General features: G+C 42.0%; 1 protein-coding gene across 1 annotated transcript in view; it reads right to left on the reverse strand.

The window, feature by feature from the left end:
• The window catches only part of spg11 (SPG11 vesicle trafficking associated, spatacsin), a 205,971-nt gene that overhangs the window by 150,132 nt on the left and 29,736 nt on the right, over positions 1-26,103 (reverse strand). The window contains exons 8-12 of the mRNA XM_072278002.1: positions 19,627-19,762; positions 15,591-15,746; positions 5,012-5,199; positions 2,256-2,432; positions 1,354-1,425 (exon numbers count right to left, since the gene is read on the reverse strand). Coding sequence (XP_072134103.1) covers positions 1,354-1,425; positions 2,256-2,432; positions 5,012-5,199; positions 15,591-15,746; positions 19,627-19,762 — 729 coding nt within the window. The remainder of the gene's footprint in view (positions 1-1,353; positions 1,426-2,255; positions 2,433-5,011; positions 5,200-15,590; positions 15,747-19,626; positions 19,763-26,103) is intronic.

Consider the following 26,103-nt stretch of genomic DNA (forward strand, 5'->3'; position numbering starts at 1 on the left):
GCTGAATGGAAATGCCACTATACTGGGTTAAATAAAAACCATGTGAGTAATCTTCTTCCAAAGAGCCTTGTATCACTTCTACTTGTAATCAGTTTGGGGTCCGTTCCCAAACATATCTCATGCTTATCAGTGCAAAAACTAAACGTGCAGCAGAAAAATGAGAGAAACAATTGTCTCACCTTCTACACAATTCAGCTCTGAGTTGAAAACGAGGGGAAATAATGACTTTTCCAAAAGTCATTTTATTTTAAATCACTGCAGTGTAAGCATTTTCATTTCATTATCCACATATTTTTAAAAGGTATCGCACTGGTCTGCGCCTCATCCTCATGTTCTCTTGGAGTAAATCCAAAAGACCCAGCTCTGTCTTCCCCAAAGCATGGTAAACTAATTCCATGAACTGCTGAACACTATCAAGCAGATGTCAATAAAAGTAGAGCCTTCTGGAATGATCTTGGAAAAGTCAGACCCTTCATTAAGACAACATGACCAACAGCAAACTTGTTTTTTTTTATTATTTATAACGCATTCGCTGTGATGACTGGGTCTTTCAAGCTTAGTCCAAGAAGTTGTGAGGTACTGGCAGAGATGGCAACAACAATAAAGGTCAGAGACAGGCCACTGTTACGTGTATCACACTAACCAAGTATAGTGGCATAGAGTCATAGAATAATATCATTCAAACACTGGCAATTATATGAGTCAAACACTGTGGGCAGTTGAGGATGGGGACTGGAGTTATAAAGAAAACAGAAACAACAAAAATATCACGGGATTATATCTTGTTGATCTGATTTTACAATGAATAATTTTTAAAGAAGGCATTCCTCTCAATCCAAGGGATTTTCCCCCTACCCTTTTCCTCTCAAACAGGAGAAACAATTGTGCGAATTACAGGTAAAGGCCATAGGTTTAGGGTGAAAGTTGAAATATACAAGAGGAACCTGAGAGGGAATTATTCATTCCAAGGGTGGTTTGAGTGTGGAATGAGTTTTGGATGAGGATTTGATTGCAGCATTTAAGTTTTGATAGGTGCATGGGTGCAAGGGTTACGGAAGGGTTTTGTACAGATGCAGGTCATTGGGACTAATTAGAATAACAGTTCAACATGGCCTAGATGGGCTGAAGAGCCTGCTTCTGTACTCCAGTGCTCTATGACTCTATGAAATGCCTCATTAACCAACACTTTATAACGTGGAGACAGAACAAACACAAATAAGACCCTTCCGCCCATCGAGTCTGCCTCGCCATTCTATCGGTTACTGTTATGGTTACACTCCCCTTATGGGAAACACCCTCTCCAAGTTTCTAATATTTAGAAAATACTCACTAAGAATAAATCAGATAACCTACCAGGAAATCTCGAAGATCTCGATCAGCAGTGAAGCAGCAGATACGATGCAGCTCTTTCTTCACATCAAATCCCTAGCATTAACGAGGAACACGGGTGCATTGTTAAAAGCATATCAGAGCAATCCCAAAATATTCCTTTCATCCCGTCTAGCTGGCAAGCTCCCATAATCCTAAAACTTGCAGCACACAATCACTTAAACAGCAAATTAGGATCAGGTTTCTTGTTTTGCTGTCTACGCGGAAACCCTCAGGCTGTCTAATGTACACTTTGCAACGTCCTGCAGAAACCTTTAGAGAATGGCGACGAAGTGGTTAAAAGCTGGATTCTTCACCGTGCTACCTATAGAGACTTACGGTGCACAGGCGGCAAGAGCATAGCACCAGTGATGGGGATTCAATTCCTACGGCTGTCTGTAAGGAACTTGTATGTACTCCCCGTGACTGCATGGGTTTCCTTGGGTCCTCCAGATTCCCCCCACATTCCAAAGACATACTGGTTAGGGTCAGTAAGTCGTGGACATGCTATGTTTGCACCAGAAGCATGGTGACATTCCAGTTCATCCTCAGACTGTGGTGGTTACTAACGCAAATGACACATTTCACTGTATGTCTCAATGTACATGTGACAAATAAAACTAATCTTTAAGTTGTCCGTTTCATTTGTCTAGAAGCTATAGATCATTTAGAGAATAGAAAAGGCACAATCCAAATGCAAGTTCAGAGGGGATAACATAGAAGCAGGAATATTCATTTAGTCCTTCGTAACTGGTCTACCCATTCCAAAAGACCACAACTAATCGTATTATTCATTGCGATATTTATTTTCCTCAATTTTTTAATAATACTTCCTGCCAAAGAACTGCATAAATATTTCCTTTTATTTCCAATGTTTTTTTAGTTACCATATTCTTTAGAAGTTTCTTAGCCTCTTGCAGGTCCTTTTTCAAGAGACAATCATAAATCAGGGTTAGACCAACTTGCATGAGTTCGTTTAGATTCTTCACAGGTTCCTGCTGGGCTCGGAAATACCCCTGAGCTCGTGGAATCTGATTACTCAGTATAGCATCACGGATAACCTCCTGCAAAATGTCAAAGGAAAATACAGATCTTAAAATATTTTTATCATATACAGTGGATTCCAGTTAAGTGGTTAATTGGGGCAGCTGCTTATTTGGGAGAACTCTTAAAGAACAAAAACTAAACAAGAACATAGCCAGGATTCCCTTTGCTTATGTAGGACACTATGCTGCTTAATTGGGACAGGAGATCTGTTGCCGACAGCTGCATCCACTTGTGTGGTCGTTAAACACTACACCATGCTTAAAGCAAACAGTTTTTAAATAGCATCAGTTGCATGTGATTGTGTTCAAAAAGAAGTGATTTTTGTTACTGATGTTTAGCAAGAAATAGGTAGTAAGACAATTCAGAACTGTTTTGCTCACTGCAATTTCAAGTATTCAGGTTTGGAGATACCAGAAATGGCACTCAGTGAAAATAAAATAATTTCACTACTTCAACAAGTTACGAAGAACTTGAAGGTATCAACAATCATCTTGAATGGTACAATGAAAATGAAGATTTGGAGGATGCATTGTTTGAAGGCAGTCTAGGTGTCTTCACTGATTTTGTTCATTTACAGTCAATCAAAAGAACACAGCAACATACACCAGATGAATTCAACTGTTGATAACTACAGTTTGTCTTTTTTTAATACCTTTTAACTGTTTCCATGAAACTTCAGCTTATTGGGGGAGACGCTTTATTGGGCCCAAAATGTACTGGTCCTGATGCATCCAGTTAACTGGAATCTACTGTACTAAATCTAGACAATTCAAGCATAATTTGATACATATTAACCAGTTTAAAATAAATTAATTATTGCTGGGAAGAAAACATAAGCTTTGCAATTACTATTCAGATTGAATCCATGTGCAAAGGAAATTAATGAACATCCAGCAGGAGTCGGGCACAGTCTGCTCTGCATACAATAACATCATGATTGACCTGATTTAACCCTCAGTTCCAATTTCCTGCCTGTTCTCCATACCCTTGACTCTATAATAACAGTTCAACAATCTACTTCAGCCGTGAATACATTCAGTGACTCTGCCTCCACGGTTCTCTGAAACAGAGAATCACACCTAACCTGTGCCTAAGTCGGCAATGCCTTATCCAAACACTACTGCATGAGATTCAGGATACTCCTGTGAGGTGAAACAGTCTCTCTACAACCACCCCATCAACACCCTGGAAATCTTAAGTGTCACTGAGCTTAATACTTCTAAACCCCACTGAGTAAAGGCCCAACCAGTCTGGCTGGTTCATTATCCCTCTCAACCCCATTCTCCTGCCTTCTACCTTCGCACTTACTAATCAGGAACCTATCCATTTTTTCCAAAATTTCAGGATTTTTAATTTACCATTAACTCCCAGTTTCATCCTCCAAATGATCAGTGATTCTTGCCTTGCAGAAACTCCAACTGGTGGTTTATATACAGTGCCTATAAAAAGTATTCACCCCACTTTGGAAGTTTTCATGTTTTATTGTTTTACAACATTGAATCACAGTGGATTTAATTTGGCTTTTTTTTACACTGATCAACAGAAAAAGATTCTATTGTGTCAAAGTGAAAACAGATCTCTACAAAATCATCTAAATTAATTAGAAATATACAATACAAAGTAATTGCAGAAGTATTTACCCCCTTTAATATGACACACCAAATCATCACTGGTACAGCCAAATGGTGTTGTAAGTCACACAGTCAGCTAAATGGTGATCTGTTTTTGGAGACCTGTCAAGGTGTTTCAACTGATCTAAAAATGCACCAGTATCTAGAAGGGTCTGCAGAATCTCCTGTGTTTTTATGTTGTTGGGGTAAGTTAAGGACAGGTGAGAGAAGGAACACAAAGGTATAGACCTGTATGTTTCTTTACTTCCTGAGAAAGCTGAAGAAATTTGGCCTGTCCCCTAAAACCCTCACTAATTTTTATAGATGCACCGTAGAAAGCATTCTTCTAGGGTGCACCACAACCTGGTATGGAAGTTGTCCTGTCCAAGACTGGAAGAAGCTGCAGAAGATCGTGAACACAGCCCAGCACATCACACAAACCAATTTTCCGTCCTTGGACTCACTTTACACCGCACGCTGTCGGAGCAGTGCTGCCAGAATAATCAAGGACAGACCCACCCAGCCAACACACTTTTCGTCCCTCTTCCCTCCGGGAGAAGGCTCAGGAGCTTGAACACTCGTACAGCCAGATTTGGGAACAGCTTCTTTCCAACTGTGATAAGACTGCTGAACGGATCCTGACCCGGATCTGGGCCGTACCCTCCAAATATCCGGACCTGCCTCTCGGTTTTTTTGCACTACCTTACTTTCCATTTTTCTGTTTTCTATTTATGATTTATAATTTAAATTTTTAATATTTATTAATTTTTACTATTTTAATATTTTTAATATTTAATATTTGTATCCAGGAAGTGGGAAGCGCAGAATCAAATATCGCTGTGATGATTGTATGTTCTAGTATCAATTGTTTGGCGACAATAAAGTATAAAGTATAAAGGTTACAGGGAGAAATTAGGAGAGAGATAATAAAACTAGACAAATTGTGCAAATTTTAAAAAAACTGAGAACATGATCTTGGTACTTACATTAGTACTGAGACTCTTCCACTTTTCATAAACCTGATTACCATCTGGTAATGCACCTTCTCCATCCTCACAGACATCAGTGACCGTCTCCTTTGGTGGTGTCTGAGGATACTTCTTCATAAACTTACGGAGCCTGATAATATAACCAGTGAGACAGTCCACGCATTTTTGCTTGTGCTCGTCCAGCTCTGAAGATGCACAAAGTTGTTCAATACAATGAAGGATGGCAGTATTGCGTCATGAATATCAAGGAAAAATACACATTTTGAACATTAGTTAGTTCCTCTCCATGCCTTGTGGCACATCGGGCAGTAACTTTGTCATTTCTTTAGTGTTTATCTGTTCTTTATGAGGCCGAGTTGCTAGCTTGACACTCGACCCAGCACGGATGGAAAGCGTGCAAGGAGCAGGCCGGATTTGAACCTGGGACCACTCGACTCGAAATCCGGTGCAGATGCTATTACACCACCGGCCAGCTAACTTGAGTATTGCTGTTATATTATTGCTAAATGGTTGAAATCATCAAATTCCCAATGCAACCCCACCATGGGAAAAACTTTACAGCACTGCAATAGTGCATTAAGATTCACAGTCACACTATTTCAATTAAATAGTGAGATGAATACTGACTGACCAACAAAAAAACCCAGTTCAGATTTAGATTAATTGATTTATCACGTGTACATTGAAACATACAGTGAAAAATGGTCATTGGCGTTTACAAGCAACACACCCAAGGATGAGCTGGGGGCAGCCCACAAGAGTCACCACACATTCCAGCGCCAATATAACACGTCCACCATGATTGGCAGAACAGCACAGAACATACCAAGTGACAAATCAACATCAGTAAAACAAGCCCTGTTCCTCCCTCCTGCCCACATACACATTCTACCAATCTCACGACAGAACAGCTTTGTAAAGACTGAATGTGGATTCACTCAATTGGGCCATTAAGACGAAATACTAAAAAAGTTTAAGGAATGGTATATGGGAATAGGTACATGGAAAAGAAAATGCCTAAGTGGAAAAGAAACAAGAAGGGACAAGAAATAAAGAATCAATAAGATTCACAATACATGGCCAGCTGTGGAAAACAAATCAAACTGTGAGGCTTTTCTCACTGCTGCCATCAAGTAGGAAGTACAGGAGCCTCAGGACACACACCACCAGGTTCAGGAAAACAGGTACTACCCCTCAACCATCGGGCTCTTGAACAAAAGGGGACAACTACCACTCACTTGCCCATCCATTGAGACGCTCCCACAGCCAATGATCTCACTTTAAGGATTCGTTATCTCATGTTCTTATTTATTGCTACTTAGTTATATTTAGCTCGGGGTGGCGTAGACGGTGGCCCGCTAGTTGCAGTCTTCTCGCCTCGATTTGAGTGGTGAGCATCGGTAGGCTGTTATAGAGCTTGACGCTCGGGGTGCCACGCCACCCCGAGCTACCTGCCAGCCTAGTCATCATATGGGAACCCAAGCACGGGAGGATGAACCCTGGGTGCCCTCCCAAGACTATGGTCAACACGCTCCTAGAAGACAGCAGCGTGGCTAATGTAGATGAACTGAACACACTGATGAGGGAGAGGGAGAAGTGGAGAGTCCGTCATCGCGCCCGACGCCGGCCCCCTAGGCCTGAGTTGACGTAGTAGTAGTAGTAGTTGATATATTTGCACAGTTTGTTATCTTCTACATTCTGGGGTTGATCTTTCGTTGATCCTGTTAATGTTACTATTCTATAGATTTGCTGAGTATGCTCACAGGAAAATGAATCTCAGGGATGTATGTGCTGACATGTATGCAGTCTGATAATAAAATTTACTCGAACTTTGACCTTCATCTGAAATACAAAGGGAACTGCTGGAAGAATTCAGACAGTCGGGCAGCATCTGTGGAAAGAGAAACTAGTGAATATTTCAGGTCAGTCACCCCTGATGATACATGGCTTCTTTGGAAGGATCACTGAGCTGGAAGATCAATGAGTGTCTCTTTCTAATGGTGCTACTCGACTGGCTGAGTTCCTTCAGCATTTCTGTTTTTGTGATATGGTTAATGATTCTCAGTGACAGCAGCTGAAATCATTTGGATTCTGTTTAATATCAATGAACGTGAAATGGATGATCTTGTAAGACAGTGAATCGGAAATTTATCAATTATGACAGACAATAGAGGAAAGGGTAGTTAAACGGTAAGGTCATAGTTGAGACCTCCAACAGGACAACAACCTTGTTGTGGTTGGGAGGTTTGTGTGCCTCAATGACCCAGAGAGCTATGCTGGCTGGAGTCACAACTTTATGCTTTGGCTCTTGGTAGGGACACCCTTGCCAAAGAGGTCAAAAGGTAGAGGCCAGACTAAGAGTGGTCCACACAGGTTTGGGGGTTCATCTCAGGGCTAACAACCCTGACTGGTCAAACAAAACTGTTACTGAAACAGCAAGGAAGAACCCTTCTATACCTGTGTGCGATGGTATTCCCAAGTCTGCACCTGGGACTTGCATGACTGACACTAGTGAAAACTGAGAGGAAGCTTTTGGTACAATGAAAGAAGCTCTGAACAGCAGCAAGGATGGAAGATCTTCATTACTGCCCTCAACACCAGCAGTGTAACGGGCAGCAAGTCATAGTTGAGAAATATTGAGTGTATGTAATGAAAAAAAGTTGAAACAAGAAATACCATGACAAATTAGATTTTTAACAAAAACACGAGTTTGTGGAGGAAGTGCGATGATAAAAAAAACAGGCGGTAGAATTCTATTTATTTATTTATTGAGATATAGTACAGAACAGGCCCTTCTCAAGCTTTGACCACTGGCCAATCTGAACATCAGAAGTTTGGAGAGGAGGGGACTTCAATCAGATCCACTGTCCGAGAATAAAAGGCAGGAATGGTTCACAGCAGCATAATAGAGCTTTGTTCAGCAACCAATCGGCATTTGGGATTAATTAGTAAAAGCAAATTAAAGGAAGGCGGGGCAAACACAGCAGCCGACCTATGAGTGGACATGGTCAAGGTGGTGATCTTAAGGCTTTAAGCTTTTTGAGGCTTCACTCAGAGAAAGCAAAGGAAAGAAAAGCTCAACTTCTTTTCCTTTTCTTCTTTATATCTGCTCAGCTAGGTAGAGGTGGCAGGCAGGATAGTGCCATGCTCCTTTTGTGGGATGTGGGAAGCCAGGGAGACCTCCAGTAACCCTGACGACTCCAACTGCGAGAAGTGCATTCAGCTTCAGCTTCTAACAAACTGCGTTAAGGAGTTGAGCTGGAAATGGATGAACTCCAGATCACTCAGGAGGCTGAAGGGGTGATAGATAGGACATATACAAAGTAGATGTAACACCCTGGAAAGGTTCCACTGCTGATGTAATGGTCTTTCTGTAGCAGCAGTGTTTGGGTTGTGGTTAGAGATAACCGGTGCTTTGGAATGTAAGCCGTCCAATGAGGGGAGTGTGTTTTATGCTGCGTGCCTGACACCAAGGTGATCTGGGTCTTTTGTTCAGCAAGAGATGAAGAGAGAAGATGCCAGAAAGGAGTGGATTTGGAGTGGGGCCGGGAGTCGACAAAGCTTGGGGAAATCAATGGACGACCAATGGAAGGGAAACCAAGAGCTCCAACTTGTGCACATTAGACTGTTACATTAAGATGGGCTGTTTTGCCTTTTCTTTTTGTTTTTCTTTACTAACCCTTTTGCCGAATTAAGAATTATAAAGCTAAATCGTTTAATGGCATATGGTGTACTGTCTGTGATTTCATGGTATTGATTTGTAATGGAAATAAATCACGCAGCATCCACACAAACAGGAGATTTTGTACCTCAAATTTCAAACATTTGGCGGGGCCAGAGATTGTCCTCCTGAGACTTACGCTGCTGACCGCACCCAAGGGTTACATAGAGGTAGATACACCCAACGTGCAGGGCACAAGAGCAAAGATCAGTGGGAAGTTAGAGGATTGGGAAGCTTTTAAAAACCAACAGAAGGCAACTGTTACAGCTCTAGAAAATTACAAGATTGCTCGGAGGGAGTTTAAGAATGGAATTAGGAGAGCCAGAAGGGGCCATGAGAAGGCCTTGGTGAGCAGGATTAAGGAAAACCCCCCAAGGCGTTCTACAAGTATGTGAAGAGCAACAGGATGAGCTGTGTGAGAATAGGACCGATCAGGTATGATAGTGGAAACGTGCGCATGGAGTCAGAGGAGGTATCGGAGATACTTAATGAATACTTTGCTTCAGGGTAAAGACTTTGGCAACTGTGGGGATGACTTACAGTAGACTGAAACACTTGAGCATTTAGACATTAAGAAAGAGGATGTGCTGGAGCTTTTGGAAAGCATTAAATTAGACAAGTCAACGAGACCAAATGAGATATACCCCAGGCTACTGTGGAAAGCGAGGGAGGAGATTGCTGAGCCTCTTGTATCTTTGTGTCATCAATAGGGATGGAAGAAGTACTGGAGGATTGGAGGGTTGCAAATGTTGTTCCCTTGTTCAAGAAAGGGAGTAGAGATAACCCAGGAAATTATAGGCCAGTAAGTCTGACTTCAGTGGTGGGCAAGTTGTTGGAGAAGATCCTGAGACACAGGATTTATGAGCATTTGGAGAGACATAATCTGATTAAGGACAGTCAGCATGGTTTTGTCAAGGGCAGGTCGTGCCTTACGAGCCTGATTGAATTCTTTGAGGATGTAACAACACATTGATGAAGGTAGAGCAGTGGATGTAGTGTATATGGATTTCAGTAAGGCATTTGATAAGGTTTTCCAAGCAAGGCTCACCATGAAAGTAAGGAGGCATGGGATCCAAGGAGACCTTGCTTTGTGGGTCCAGAACTGGCTTGCCCACAGAAGGCAAAGGGTGGTTGTAGATGGTTTGTATTCTGTATGGAGGTCAGTGACCAGTGGTATGCTGCAGGGATCCGTTCTAGGACCCTTCCTCTTTGTGATTTTTATAAATGACCTGCATCAAGAAGTAGAAGTGTGGGTTAGTAAGTTTGCTGATGACACAAAGGTTGGGGGTGTTGTGGATAGTGTGGAGGACTGTCAGAGGTTACAGTGGGACATCGATAGGATGCAGAACTGGGCTGAGAAGTCGCAGATGGACTTCAACCCAGATAAGTGTGTCATGTGGTTCGTTTTGGTAGGTCCAATTTGAAGACAGAATATAATATAAATGGTAAAATTCTTGGCAGCATGGAGGATCTGCGAGATCTTGGGGTCCGGGTCGACAGGACATTCAAAGCTGCTGCGCAGGTTAACAGTGTTGTTAAAAAGGCATTCATCAACTGTGGGATTGAGTTCAAGAGCCATGAGGTAATGTTACAGTTATCAAAGATCTTGATCAGACCCCCCTTGGAGTACTGTGTTCAGTTCTGCTCACCTCACTAGAGGAAGGACGTGGATATTATAGAGAGCACAGGGGAGATTTACAAGGCTGTTGTCTGGATTGGAGGGCATACCTTATGAGAATAGGTTCAGTGTACTTGGCCTTTTCTCCTTGGAGTGACGGAGGATGAGAGGTGACCTGATAGAGGTGTACAAGATAATGCAGGGCGTTGAACGTGTGGATAGCCAGAGGCTTTTTCCCAGAGCTGAAAAGGGTAACACGAGGGGGCACAGTCTTAAGGTGCTTGGAAGTAAGTACAGAGATGTCAGGGGTAAGTTGTTATTTGTTTGTTTGTTTTTGTTTTTTGTTGTTTTTTTTCCCGCAGAGAGTGGTGGGTGCATGGAATGGGCTGCCGCGACGGTGGTGGAGGCGGAAACGATAGGGTCTTTTAAGAGACTCTTGGATAGGTACATGGAGCTTAGAAAAGTACAGGGCTAGACTCTAGACAGTCTCTAGAGTAGGTTACATGGTTGGCACAGCACTGTAGGCTGAAGGGCCTGTAACGAGCTGTAAGTTTCTATGTTCTATGTAACTACAGAAGTCATTAAGCTAAAGGTGGAATACAAAGGCAAGCTTGATAACATTAAAGAGGAAACCAAAAGTTTCTTCAGTTACTTAAAAATGTAACAGAGAGGCAAGAGTGGATATCGGACCACTGGAAAACATTGCTGAAGAGGTAGTGATGGGGACAACGAAAGAGTGGACAAACTGAAGCAACACACACAAAAAATGCTGGTGAACGCAGCAGGCCAGGCAGCATCTATAGGAAGAGGTACAGTCGACGTTTCGGGCCGGGACCAACTGAATAAGTGCTCTGCATCAGTCTTCACTGTGGAAGACACCAGCAGTATGGTGGAAGTTTCAGGTGTTAAGGATCATGAAGTGGGTGAAGTTACCAGGGAGAAGCTGAAAGGTCTGAAGGTAGATAAGTCACCTGGACCAGATGGTGTACAGCCCAGGGTTCTGAAAGAGGTGGCTGAAGAGATTGTGGAGGCATTAGTAATGATCATTCAAGAATCACTACATTCTGGAATGGTTCTGGAAGACCGGAAAATTGCAAATGTCACTCCACTCTTCAAGAAGGGAGAGAGGCAGAAGAAAAGAAATTATAGGCCATTTAGTCTGACCTCAGTGGTTGGGAAGATGTTGGAGTTGATAATTAAGGATGCTGTCTCAGGGTACTTGGGGGCACATGATAAAATAAGCCAAAGTCAGAATGGTTTCCTTAAGGGGAAATCCTGCCTGTCAAATCTGTTGCATTTATTTGAAGAAGTAACAAGCAGGGCAGACAAAGGAGAATTGATTGATGTTGTGTACTTGGATTTTCAGAAGGCCTTTGACAAGGTGCCACACATGAGGCTGATTAACAAGCTATGAGCCCATGGTATTACAGGAAAGATTCTAGCATGGATAAAGCAGTGACTGATTGGCAGGAGGCAAAGAATGGGAATGAAGGGAGCCTCTTCTGACTGGCTGCCAGTGACTAGTGGTGTTCCACAAGGGTCTGTGTTGGGACTGATTCTTTTTACGTTATGTTAATAGTTTAGATGATGGAATTGATGGCTTTGTTGCAAAGTTTGCAGACGATATGAAGATAGGTGGAGGGGCAGGTAGCTTTGAGGAAGTAGAGAGGCTACAAAAGGACAGACAGATTGGGAGAATGGGCAAAGAAGTGAGATGGAATACAGTGTCAGGAAGTGTATGGTCATGCACTTTGGTAGAAGAAATGAAAGGGTTGACTGTTTTCTAAATGGAGAGAAAATATGAAAAACTGAGATACAAAGGGACTTGGGAGTCCTTGTGCAGGATCCCCTAAAGGTTAATTTGCAAGTTGAGTCAGTGTTGAGGAAGGCAAATGCAATGCTAGGATTCATTTCAAGAGGACTAGAATACAAAAGCAAGGATGTAATGGGAAACTTTCTAAAGGCACTGGTGACGCCTCACTTGGAGTATTGTGTTCAGTTTTGGGCCCCTTCTCTTAGAAAGAATGTGTTGAAACTGGAGAGGGTTCAAAGGAGGTTCAAGAAAATGATTCCAGATTTGAATAGCTTGTCATATGAACAGCATCTGATGGCTCTGGGCCTGTAACTATTAGAATTCAGAAGAATGAGGAGTGACCTCGTTGAAACCTATTAAATGGTGAAAAGCCTAGATTGAGTGGATGTGGAGAGGATGCTTCCTACTGTGGGAGAGTCTTAGACCAGTGAACACAGCCTCAGAACAGCAGGGCATCCTTTTGGAACGGAGATGAGGAGGAATTTCTTTAACCAGAGAATGGTGAATCTGTTGAATTCTTTGCCACAGGCAGCTGTGGAAGCCAAGTCTTTATGTATTTAAGGCACAGGTTGATAGGTTCTTGATTAGTCAGGGCACGAAGGGATATGGAGTGAAGGCAGGAGACCGGGGCTGAGTGGAAAACTGGATCAGCCAACTCAATGGGCAGAGCAGACTCGATAGGTCAAAAGGCCTCAATTCTGCTCCTATATTTTATGGCCTTCTGGCACTTTGAGCCATGCCGTCCAGCAATCCCTCAATTTAACCCTAGCCTATCAGGACAATTTACAATGACCAATTAACCTACCAACTGATATGGCTTTGGACTGTGGGAAGAAACCCACGCAGTCACGGGGAGAGCGTACAAATTCCTTACAGGCAGCAGTGGGAAATGAACCTGGGTCACTGGGACTGTAAAGCATTGTGCTAACCACTACACTATACATGGTAGGAATTCTGGGAAATGGAGTTCCAAATCAGAAGACATTTTTACTATTGATCGAGTAAAGGAGAGAGAGATGGACAGGATGCAGAGATAATGCTATGGAGGGCTTTAGGCTGAAGAAAGATTGTGTTTAATGTCAGGCACCAAGAGGACTGGGTTGAAGTTAATTCAAATACAGACAGGCTAAATTGGAGCAGGATGGGACACATTATGTTTTGGATAAAATGATACCGACAGAAAAGTTCAAAGTAATTTTATTATACAGTCTGTCACCATATAATAGCTCAAGATTAATTTTTGCAGGCAATCACTGTAAATAGATAAATACATTAGAATCAACGTAATATTAGAACACTAACAGACTGTCAAATAACCAATGTGTAAAAAAAGACAAACTGTACAAATAAAATAAAAAAGTATATAAATAATACTGAGAACATGAAGGGTAGAATCCTTGGAAGTGAGGCCATAGGTTTGTTCAATCAGTTCGGAGTTGAGGTGAGTGAAGTTATCTACATTGGTTCAGGAGCCTGATAGTTGAAGGGCGTTAACTGATCCTAAGCCTAGTGGTGTGGGACCAAAGGCTTCCGTACCTCCTTCCCAATGGCGGCAGCGAGGAGGGAGCATGGCCTGAATGGCGGGGTTTCTTGATGAGGATGCTACTTCCTTGTGGCAGCTCTCTTTGTAAATGTGCTCAGTGGTGGGCAAGTAGGTGAGGAATCAGCACCTTCAGAGGAGCGTGCTAGATTAATCTGCTAAAGGCACATTGAGGGATCATCTATCAGACCGGTGAAAAATAAAAATACACGTTGCAGTCTGACATGAATATGGAAGCAAAAACTATATATATATTTAAAAACGAATTTAGTATTCGGGTATAATACAAAACAGATGAGGAAAAGAGGGAAAATGGAACTGAAGAGGGCAAGGTACAATTTGTCAGAAATGCTTCACTCTCTCCGAATTTTAATGATTTTACAATTTATAGGTTCAGTAAGTAATAACTAATTTCTATAATAAAAAAACTCCCAAAAGCCCCTCAGTAATTTATAAAGCAGCACAGAAACAATTTCAATAAATCTCAACATTACTGACAATACAGCTCCAACAAAGCAACTGCAAGGCACTCCTTCCCCCCACTACCCTGCAGATCACCCTCGGGCAAGGTGTAGCACCTACTTAGCCCCCCTGGTCAGGATCACGTGAAGCCACGGGACCAGGTGGTGGATGGTCGTATGAATAAATCACAAGTCTTGGTTATGTGACCACTGATTCCAGGCAGACAATCTCTGAAGAGTATTGATAATGGCTGGGGCCACCTATCTTGTAAAGATAATGCCCAGAGGAAGGCAATGGCAAACCACTTCTGAGAAAAATTGCTGAGAACAATCATGGTCATGGAAAGAGCGCGATCATCCTCATCATACTACATGGCACATAATGAACGAACGAACACACTGACAACATTTCAGTGGTTTTAATGGGGGTCTTTCCAACATCTATGGCGAATGAGCTAAGCGTTAGAACCGTAGCTTGTATTGCATGCTCAATTCAGTAAATCATTGAAATGAATAACTAATATTAAAACAAAGGAATACAATTTCCATTGGTATAAAGCAACTGAGATATTTGCCAAATTCTGAATTCAAACACCATGCCATTCACAATGAATACTTCCTTTCTCCAAACATTGTAGATTCTGAATAAAGCAATATTTTCCAAAAAAATGTTTCTGAATAAGTTACCCACTGTAATTGCAGTGAAATACTGATTGGCAATACAGATCTGAAGTACATTGCAGTTTTTTACTGTGTAAAATTATGAAATTTCAAAACAAGTTTAAGCTTTGAAGAGGTTTTATGTCTCATTACTACAAGGTACAATTTAATAATAAATAGATAAATGGTGTGAAAAGAGGAATAGTGAATTCGTGGATTGGACGGGCCTGTTTCTGTGCTGCGATGCTTTATGCACTGTAGTCTTCTATGACTCTATGTGCTTTAGTGTTCAGGAATCTGATAGCGGGGAGAAGAAGCTGTTTCCAAGACGTGTGAGAATAAAAGTTTGCTAACGAATTAGCTGGACTTGGTTAGTGTTTGACACACTGTGTTATAACAAAGATTCAATTTGCAATTTCACATGCAGTAAAGCCCTAAGAACATCCACGTTGAGATCACAGTAATGATAGATCTCAAACTGTTCACGAGCTCAGTGGGCTGTGGCTCAGAGGAGTTTCAATGCTGAACAATAGCACAGTATGACACACGCAGCAATATGAGGTGTGGGAAGGCAAGTAACCTCTGTAATGACTCCATCCTGCCATATATCACATTTATGTCACCATTTCAAAAGAGTCAGAATCAGATTTGTTAAAACTGACTAATACAATGTGAAATTTGTTGCGATTAGAGTGAAAAGGTACAAGTAACAACACTCTGTAATCTATTCGTTATAATCCATAGACTAATCAAGCCATCTCACCTCCTGGCTGCATTAGGAGCTCCTGAATTTGTTTGTTGAGGAAGGTCAATGTCAGACTCAGAAGTTGCTCGGAGAATTGCCTGCTCTGAGTTTCAGAATCATGTTCCTTGATAGCCGAACACAGCAAGTCTAAAGCCGGCTTAATTTCCTCAACATCTGCAGTAAGACAAGACAAGATGTTGAAATAATAACAGATATAGGAGGAAATATTCTGTAGGCCAGGTAGTATTCTCTGATAAGGTCAGGCTCTATGTTTCATTTTGTGAAAACAGACAGGGTCTATGTTTCAGGTCTATGACAGTTCATCAGAACTGGAAAAGTAAAATAAAATGAAAGCATGCAGGTCAATGGGACTAGGTCGATCAAATGGTTTAGCATGGACTAGATGGACCAAATGGCCTGTTTCTGTGCTGTACTTTTCTGTGACTCTATGACACATACCACCAGACTCAAGGTCAGCTTTTACGCTCACTGTTATAGAACTATTGAATGTTCCTCTAATATGATAAGATGGATCCTTGACCTCACAATCTACCTCGTTATGACCTTGCACCTTATTGTTTTCTTGCACCACACCTTCTCTGCAGCTGTTACACTTTATTCTGCATTGTTTTTCCTAGTTCTACAGATCCTACAAAAAGTAGTGGGTATGGAATAGTCCATCACGGGTAAAGCCCTCCCCACCATTCAGCACATCTACACAACACGTCGTCACTGGAAACCAGCATCCATCTTCAAGGACCACCACCATTCAGGACATGCTCCCTTCTCACTGCTGCCATCAGGAAGGTGGTACAGAAGCCTTAGCCTGTACCTTAGCCTGTGGGCCTTAGGACCCACACCATCAGGTTCAGGGACAGTTACTACCCCTCAACCATCAGGCTCTTTGGCCAGAGGGGATAACTTCACTCAACCTCACTTGCCCCACCACTGAAATATTCCCAAAACCAATGGACTCACTTTCAAGGACTATACATCTCATGTTCTTGATATTTATTGCTTGCTTGCTTGTTTGTTTGTTTGTTTATTTATTTATTAATTATTTGCACAGCTTGTTGCCTCCTGCACTCTGGTTGAACGCCCTAGCTGGGCAGTCTTTCATTGATTCTGTTAAGGTCATTATTCTATAGATTTATTGAGTATGCCTATAAGAAAATGAATCTCAGGGTTGTATAAGGTGGCATACAAGTACTTTGATAATAAAATTTACTTTGAACTTTAGTTCTACCTCAATGCACTTTGTAATGACTTGATCCGTATGAACAGTATGCAGAATACTGTGTCTCAGTACATCTGACAATAATAAACCCATACCATTTATTAAACCCTACCTGCACTGCACTTTCTTTGCAGCTGTTACACTTTATTGTGTACCCTATGACTGCCTTACCTTGTACTACTTCAATGCATTGTGCAGTGAATCAATCTATATGAACAGACAAGCTTTTCACTCTACCTCGGTACATGAGGCAATAATAAACCAATTCCAGTTTCAAATTGCAGAGGGGGACAGGATGGAGAGAAGAAGGGAAATGTGTATGATTGTGTGAAAAGCCTATCCAGGTGATACAGTGCTATCAGAACTGTCTGATTAACAGACAAATGAGAACTAATAAAAACAAGCTGGAACTCTACGTGGCAGAACAGAGCCGTTATTTGGAACCTTAACAACTGTTGGAGACAACATGCAGATCAGACAACATATGTGGAGAGACTGGAGATTCAAGATTCAAATATATTTATCAATGATCAGTGAGAGAGAGAAGCTGAATTAGAGTGGGTAATCTTTCATCAGAACAGGCCAGTCCTGAATTGCTGAATTGATCTCATTGAAGCCTATCAAATATTGCAAGGTCTGGACAGAATGTTTTCAATAGTGGGAGAGTCTAGGATCAGAGAGCACAGCCTCAGAATAGTGGGACACCCCTTTAGAATGGAGGAACGGAGGAATTTCATTGTCAGAATCTGTGGAATTCATTGCCACAGACGGCTGTCAAGGCCAAGTCTTTGGGTATATTTAAAGCAGAGTTGGATAGGTTCATGAACAGTCAGGGTGTCAAAGGTCAAAGGTTACAGGGAGAAGGCAGGAGAACAGGGTTAAAAGTGAAAATAGATCAGCCATGTTCGAATGGAGGAGTGGAGCCAAGTGGGCAAAGTGTTCCAATTCTCCTCCTGTTTGACAGTCTTATTGACTAATAAAGTGTAACAGCTGCAGAGGAAGTGCAGAGCAGGTCAATAATAAAGTAAAAGATCACGATGAGACAGATTGTGAGGCCAAGAATCCATCTTATCATACCATTCAACTGGAGGGTAACAGCAGGATAGAATTGGTCTTGGAGCTTGGTGTACGTACTTTCAGACTTCTGTACTTTCTGCCTGTTGGGAGTGGGTTCGGCGGGAAAAGAGTCAATGTCTGGGGTGTGTGAGGTCTTCGATTATGCTGGCTGCTTTACCTCTCAAATTATCAGAGATATAGGGGTGACCACTGAAATCAAATTATTTAATATTACAAAAAAAACTAACAAGTTTAAGTCCACCTATTTCACATAAATAATTTAAAAACAAACATTAACAAGTCACGTGGTTTCACTCACCTATTTACTGAATGTCAGGTATGCTATTCTAGTGAATGGGACTGCACTTTATATGCCAGAAGTGGCCGGTATGAAGCTGGGGGATACTGATATGAAGTGATAGCATAATCAGAGATGGCTGCTGGACTGACCACTTGACATGCAGTGTGCCCTGCATACACACACTAGTGTGCAGACAGGCAGACCAGACCACGCTGATAAACACAGTGCAGGTATATGCCAGTTCCCTATCTGTGTAACCATCCCATTGAGGCTTGCTCAATTAAACTTAAGGAAATGGATGTCAGAGATAAGTTCTGTTTTTTCACACGCAGAGTGGTGGATGTGTGGAATGCACTGCCCCGGGGGGGGGGGGGGTGCGCGGTGTGGTAGAGGCAGATACATTAGGAACACTTAAGGGACTCTTAGACAGACACATGGATGAAAGAAAAATAGAGGGCTACGTGGGAGGGAAGGGTGAGATTGATTTTGCAGCAGGTTAAAAGGTCAGCACATCATGGGCTGTAGTGCCTGTGCTGTGTTGTACTGTTCTATATTCAGTCCATTCCAGCATCAAAACAATGTTCAGGCTGGAGCTGCTATGCCACTAGTAATCTTTGTGCCTTAAAAGTTCCAGACAATGGCTGATTCAAGAGGGCGTTATTTTAAGGTGATGGAGAAAAGTATGATGTCAGAGGCTAGGTCTTTTTAAAAAAAAGAGAGTGGTAGGTGCATGGAATGCACTGCCAGGGGTGGTGGTAGAGGCAGGCACAATAGGAACATTTAAGACATTTTATGGATGATAGAAAAGCGAAGGGCTATGCAGATGGGAAGGGTTAGATTGATCTTGAAGTAGATTAAAAGGTCGGCACAACATTGAGGGCCAAAGGGCCTGTACTGTGGCGTATTGTTCTAAGTTCTGAAGCAAATCTTCATGCTGTTCATGAGTGTGTGAGATCAGAGGACAATTGAAACGTGCTCAGTGTGGGCTCCAGGTCCCACAAACCCCCACACCTACCGTGCCTTTACCTTGCAAGGTAAACTCCAGTCAGCTCTATAGGTTTTCAAGGTCTGCACTTTGTTCAGGACCCTAGAAACTATGCTTGTACTGTGTGAAATGTTCTATGCTCTAGGAAATTTAATTAAGTCACTATAGCCTACTATTGGAAACAGACGGTAAATTACACTTCAGTATGTACAGTAATTGTGGAATGAGTTTCTAAAATACACTAACATCAATGGAAACAAATTTCAGAGGCTGAGTACAACACACTTGAATGAGTTCATCACCTGTCCAGTGGATAAAGGACAGAAATAACTTTTATCCCGATTAAGTGAGAGAGAGTTTTGTTAATATCAATGGAGCCTTAAACAAAAACAGTGCTGCGACATATACTTAATTTCCTGTAAAGGCTTCATCTGACACATATTGAAGGGATTGTATTTTACTCTGGGTTCCTTACTCTTTAGCTGTGCGCACGATGCCAGTGCAGCTCCAGAATTTTCCTGCTTTAAAAATCCTGCTGGAGCGTAAAATAGATTTTCTTTGCTCTTCAGGAAAAAATCCACCGTGTCCAGCTGTCTGTTCTCAATTCCAGCCTAGGTATTCAAGCATAACAACAAATTATTTCTGTCCTTTTAACAGGCTGTTAATCAGCACTCATAAATCACAGGCCAGCACCGACCAGAAAGGCCCCACATGAAACAGAGTAACTGAGGTCGTCACCTGATTGACGACGCCTATCTCCAAGCCTTTCCTTGCCATCAATTATATTCCTTTACATTATTGATATTGTTCATGTGCCTCAAATTTCGACTGTTTGCTTTGTACTTCAGCTTTGTCTTCCAATGTGCTTCCTTCCTCTGTATAAAGCGTGGCGTTTTTCATATGATACTTCCTTTCCCCGGAAGTTCTTGGGCATGAATTTCCTTACCTCCTTCAATTAAGTCCTGTTTTACATTTAAAATTAGACTAGTTTTATTTGTCATGCACACATCAAAACATGCAGTACAATGTGTCATTTGTGCCAAATCAAATCAACGAGGATTGTGCTGGGGGAAAGCCTACCAGTGTCACCATGCTTCTGGTGACTTCATAGCATGCCCACAACTTAATAACACTAACCATATGTCTTTAGAATGTGGGAGGAAACCAGAGCACCCGGAGGAAACCTACAGTCATGGGCAGAACATACAAGCTCCTCATAGCAGCGGTGGGAATTGAACCCCAGTTGGTGATCACTGCGCTGTAAAGTGTTGTTCTAAACACTACACTACCACCATGCCACCATTTTTCAATACATGGGTTAAAATGTCCTTGGTTGAGAATTCATTTCCAGCTTTACATTTTCTGTCATCTTCTGATTTCATACAGAACTAGGGAAGGCAGAGTGTAGATAGAGTCATAGAGTACTACAGCAAAGAACAGGCCCTTCAGCCCATCTAGTCTGTTCAAACTGTAATTCTGACTAGTCCCATCGATCCACATCTGGACCATGGACCTCCAAGCCCACCCCACCCCACCCCCCATTATGGATCTATCTAAACTTTTATCTTAAATACTGCAACCAAACCCACTCATCACTTCCCCACTGGCAGCTCATTCCACATCCCCTTAAACATTTCACCTTTCATCCTTAACCCAATAACCTCTAGCTCATCTCACTCAACCTCAGGTGGAAAAAGCTTGCTTGCAGTTACCCTATCTACACCTCTGCCGAATTATAAGATGTGAAGAAATTTCTCCCCCTCACAAAGGTGTACACAGATCAGAGGGTATAGGTTTAAGGCAAGAGGTAGAAGGTTTATCTTAAGGTGATTTTTTTTCATCCAGGGGGTGATCAGCATCTTGGAAGCAGTGCCTGAGAGGGTGATGGAGGTAGAGACCATCATTACATCTGTGCACCCAGTGCAGAACCTGAGTCAGCAAGGCAGTGAAGGCCACACCCAAGTACCGATAATGCAACATTTTGAAAAGCACAATAGGACTGAGCAGAGTCAACGCGGATTTGTTGAAGGCTAGTCATGCTTGACAAGTCTGAAGTTCTTTGACACCTAAACTAAGTGAGGGTGCAACAACGTGACAGATGGAAAGTAATCTGGAAAATCATGATTTATCCATACTGGGGCACAAAACAGAAAACAATTGGAAACAGTGAGAAAAAGGATGACGTTGATGCTCAAAGCAATTTAGACATCAATTTTGCATTAGACATTGAAAACCAACATGCAGGTGCAGGCAAGTAATTAGAAAGATAAATGGTGTTATGTTGACCTTGTTACTTCCAGTAAGATGGTGCTGTGCTTGGTTGCAGCAGCTCTACGGGACCAATCAAAAATGTTTTTGTCATTTTTAAACGTAGTTTACGATCGCTGGACCCTGCTGTACAGTAAGAAAAGGTGTGGTCCAAAGCGTGGCGTGCAAGCTGGAGTTGGTGTTCCTCCACCCGTCCCACTCCGCCAGTGTTCACTCAGCAGACGGCAAGCCAAACTGTGTTCAACTACAGACTGTTGTAACCTTCATGGACTCGGGGTTTTGGACTATATTTTTTTACGTGGCTGTTTATTGCGTAAGTGCTACATGCGCCTAGCACTGTGTATGAATGTTGGTTCTGTGTTTTGCACCTTGGCTCTGCAGTAACACTGTTTTGTTTGGCTGTATTCATATGTATGGCTGAATGACAATTAAACTTCAACCTGAACAATTTGTGTGCTTGGGTGAAGATGCCATTCTGAAACTATATAGCACCCTGGTGAGACTACACCAAGAGTATCCTTACAGTTTTGACCTTAATATATGAAGACCATTTGGTGGCTCTGAAATGAGGAGCGATCTCATTGAAACTTATTGAATATTGAAAAGCCTAGTTAGACTGGAATTGGAGAGGATGCTTCCATTTGTGGGACAGTCTAGGACCAGAAGGCACAGCCATTTAATACAGGGTTGAGAAAAAAATTGTTTTAGCCAGAGAGTGGTGAATCTGTGGAATTCATTGCCACGGACGGCTGTGGAGACCAAGTCATTGAGTATATTTAAAGCAGAAGTTGATAGGTTCTTGATTAGTCAGGGTATCAAAGGTTACAGGGAGAAGAACGGGGTTGAGAGGGATAATAAATCAGCTATAATCAAATGGTGGAACACATTCAATGGGCCGAATGGCCTAATTATTGACACGTTTATTGTTGCAGAATTTCAGATGGTGATGTGGAGGCATACAGAATTAAGATAGATCAGCTGGTTGAGTGGTGTTCCAACAACAACCTTGCATTCAACATCAGTAAGACCAAGGAATTAATTGTGCGTTTCAGAAGGGGAAGTTGAGGGACCACACACCAGCCCTCATCAAAGGATCGGTAGCTTTAAGTTACTGGGTGTCAGCATCTCTGAAGATCTCTCCCGATGCGATTACAAAGAAGGCACGACAGTGGCTATATCTCATTTAGAGTTTGAGCAGACTTCCAATTTCCCCTGGGATCAATAAAGTGTGACTATGACTATGACACCAAAGACCCTTGCACATTTCTACAGATGTACTGTGGAAAGCATTCTGACTGGTTGTATCACTGTCTGCAATGGAGGGGTCACTGCACAGGTTCGGAAAAAACTGCAGAAAGTTGTAAATTCGGTCAGCTCCATGGTGGGCCTCCCCAGTATCCAGGACACCTTCAAAAGGTGACGCCTCAAATAGATGGTATCCATTATCAAGACCCGCATCACGCAGGACATACCCTATCTCACTGCTAACATCAAGGATGAAGTACAGGAGCCTGAAGACGCACACTCAATGTTTCAGGAACAGCTTCCTCCCCTCCACCATCAGATTTCTGAGTGGAGAATGAACCCCCGAACACAACCTCACTATTCTTCTCTCTTATTGCACTATTTATTTAATTTAAGATTTTATATATACATGTCTTATTGTAATATCACTATTTTATTATGTACTGCAATGTACTGCTCTGCAGATTTATGACATATGCCAGTGATATTCAACTTTATTCTGATTCTGCTTCTATAATTTATGGTCTTGTAGTCTACATGAGAAAGGATTACCGAGTTAAGAGCCCATGATATTACAGGAAAGTTACCGGCATGGTTAGAGCATTGGCTGATTGGTAGGAGGCAGTGAGTGGGAATAAAGGGATCCTTTTCTGGTTGATTGCCAGTGACTAGTGGTGTTCCACAGGAGCTGGGACCACTTCCTTTTATGCTGTATATTAATGACTTACATGATGGAATAGATGGCTTTGTTGCCAAGTTTGCAGATGATATGAAGATTGGTGGAGGGGCAAGGAATGTTAAGGAAACAGGTAGGCTGCAGAAGGACTTAGGCAGATTAGGAGAATGGGCAAGAAAGAGGCAAATGAAATACAATTTTGGAAAATGCATGGTCATGCACTTTGGTAGAAGAAATAAATGTGCAGACTATTTTCTAAATGGGGAGAAAATCCAAAAATCTGAGATGCAAAGGGATTTGAGAGTCCTTGTGCAGAACAACCTAAAGCTCTGGGTCTGTATTTGCTGGAATTTAGAAGAATGGGGGGGGGGGGGGGTGGATTTCACTGAAAGCTTTCCGATGTTGGAAGACTTAGACATCATAGATGTGAAAGGATGTTTCCCATCGTGCGGGAGTCTAGGACAAGAGGTTACAGCCTCAGGATAGAGGAGCATCCATTTACAAAGATGGGAGAAATTTCTTTAGTAAGAGGGTGGTGAACTTGTGGAATTTATTACCACAAGCAGCTGTGGAGGCCAGATCACTGGGCGTATTTAAGGCAGAACTCAACAGGTTTTTGATTGGACATGGCATCAAAGGTTATGAGGAGAAAGCTGGGGAATGGAGCTGAGGACAGGGGAAAAAAAGGATTAGCTATGATCGGTGGAGTAGACTCAATGGGCCAAATGGCCTAATTCTGCTCCTATGTCTTATGGTCTTGTATTCACCACAGAGGAAAAGCAGGGATGGTGGGTGTATGGGGAGAGATTGAGTGGATTATGCCCATGTTCTCTGGAGTTTAGAGGAATGAAACATCTCATTGAAGTTCATAAAATTCTCCCAGAGCCCAACAGATTAAACCAGGATATCATGGTCTCAGAATTAAGCCAGTTATGACTTAGAAGAGGAAAGTTTGCCATGCAAAGCCTGGAAGATCTTTGGAATTTGGCTTCCTGAAAGCTCAGCTGTTGAGTGTGTTCAAAGAGAAATCCAATTTTCCAGAATATTAAGAAAATCATGGAGCTGGAAAGGAAAAGACAGAGAGGGAAGACACAACAGAGTAGCAGTTAGCTTAATGCTATTACAGTGCCAGTGACCCAGGTTCAACTCCTGCCACTAAATACAAGGAGTTTGTACATTCTCTCTGAGCCCACATGGGTTACCTCTGGGCCTCGGTTTCCTCCTTCATTCCAAAGATGTATGGGTAAGTAGGTTAATTGGTTGGTGTTATTGGACGGTGCAGGGTGGTTGAGCCAGATGGGCTGTTACTGTGCCACATCTCAAAATAATTTCTTTAACAAAAGCACCAAGGTAGAAGATAAGCTTCAATCTTTATGAATGGTTGTGCTGATCAACTCCCCTCACCCCTTCTATCTATTACTTCACACCCCACCCACCCCATGACTGCTTTGTAAACACCCTATAAAGCTGTTTACATTGTAAGTACATGTTGGTAATTTATTTATGCATATTATATTCCATATTGTCCCTTAACCTCTAACTTGATTACTTTATACTTTATTGTCGTCAAATAATTGATACTAGAGCGTACAATCATCACAGCGATATTTGATTCTGCTCTTCGCGCTCCCTGGATTGCAAATCGATAGTAAATATTAAAAATTTTAATTATAAATCATAAATAGAAAATAGAAAAGGGAAAGTAAGGTAGTGCAAAAAAACTGAGAGGCAGGTCCGGATATTTGGAGGGTACGGCCCAGATCCAGGTCAGGATCCGTTCAGCAGTCTTATCATAGTTGGAAAGAAGATATTCCCAAATCTGGCCGTACGAGTGTTCAAGCTCCTGAGCCTTCTCCCGGAGGGAAGAGGGACGAAAAGTGCGTTGGCTGGGTGGGTCGTGTCCTTGATTATCCTGGCAGCACTGCTCCGACAGCGTGCGGTGTAAAGTGAGTCCAAGGACGGAAGATTGGTTTGTGTGATGTGCTGGGCTGTGCTCACGATCTTCTGCAGCTTCTTCCGCAGCATTTTTATTTATACATAATCCTGTATTTTTATATAATTCTTTAAAATTATTGGACGCTGTTTTTTATTGCATTGGACTAACACTCCACAGCAAATTCCTAATACACATAAATGTATGTGGCGAATAAAGTTGATCCTGATCCATCTTGATGCTATTTTTGCATTATGTATGTGAAATGAATTTATGAAGTAAGGGCTGCCAAGAGACCTTAGTTAATTTATATGAAATTGCTCCTTAATATATTACCCACTGAATCCCCTTCAGTGAATACTCCTCTAACCCAAACACCTCATCATTCTGGTTTAGTAGCAGCGCAGCCCAGTACGAGGATATTCACAGTCAGAGAAGCACAACAAGAAAATCTTCAAGAAGCCAGCTGAAGCCAGACAAGAAGATTATTGTTAAGATTTAATATGTCTGTGTAAAAGTGCTCTGTTGAAATCTTTTCTTCCCCAGATGGTGCAGAAATAAAAGGGAAACTAAAAACCATGGCTGGAAGGAATTATGAGTACGAAGATATCATATTCCTTCCTGAAACTGGAGGCTAAAGGTCACAATAAACGGCTTAGCAAGTGTCTAAAGCTGCCTGTTATAAATTAGATGAGTTCTAAACATGGGAGAGCTTTATCAAACCAAACCTATTAATGCCATCATACATGTTAGATAAATATTTCCAAGGGGATTCATAACTTTGTTCTTTTTGGCTCAGTTACAAGGTACTCTACTGTTTCCAGACAATT

The sequence above is a fragment of the Mobula birostris genome, chromosome 14 (genome assembly GCF_030028105.1).
Source record: "Mobula birostris isolate sMobBir1 chromosome 14, sMobBir1.hap1, whole genome shotgun sequence".
NCBI lineage: Eukaryota > Metazoa > Chordata > Chondrichthyes > Myliobatiformes > Myliobatidae > Mobula > Mobula birostris.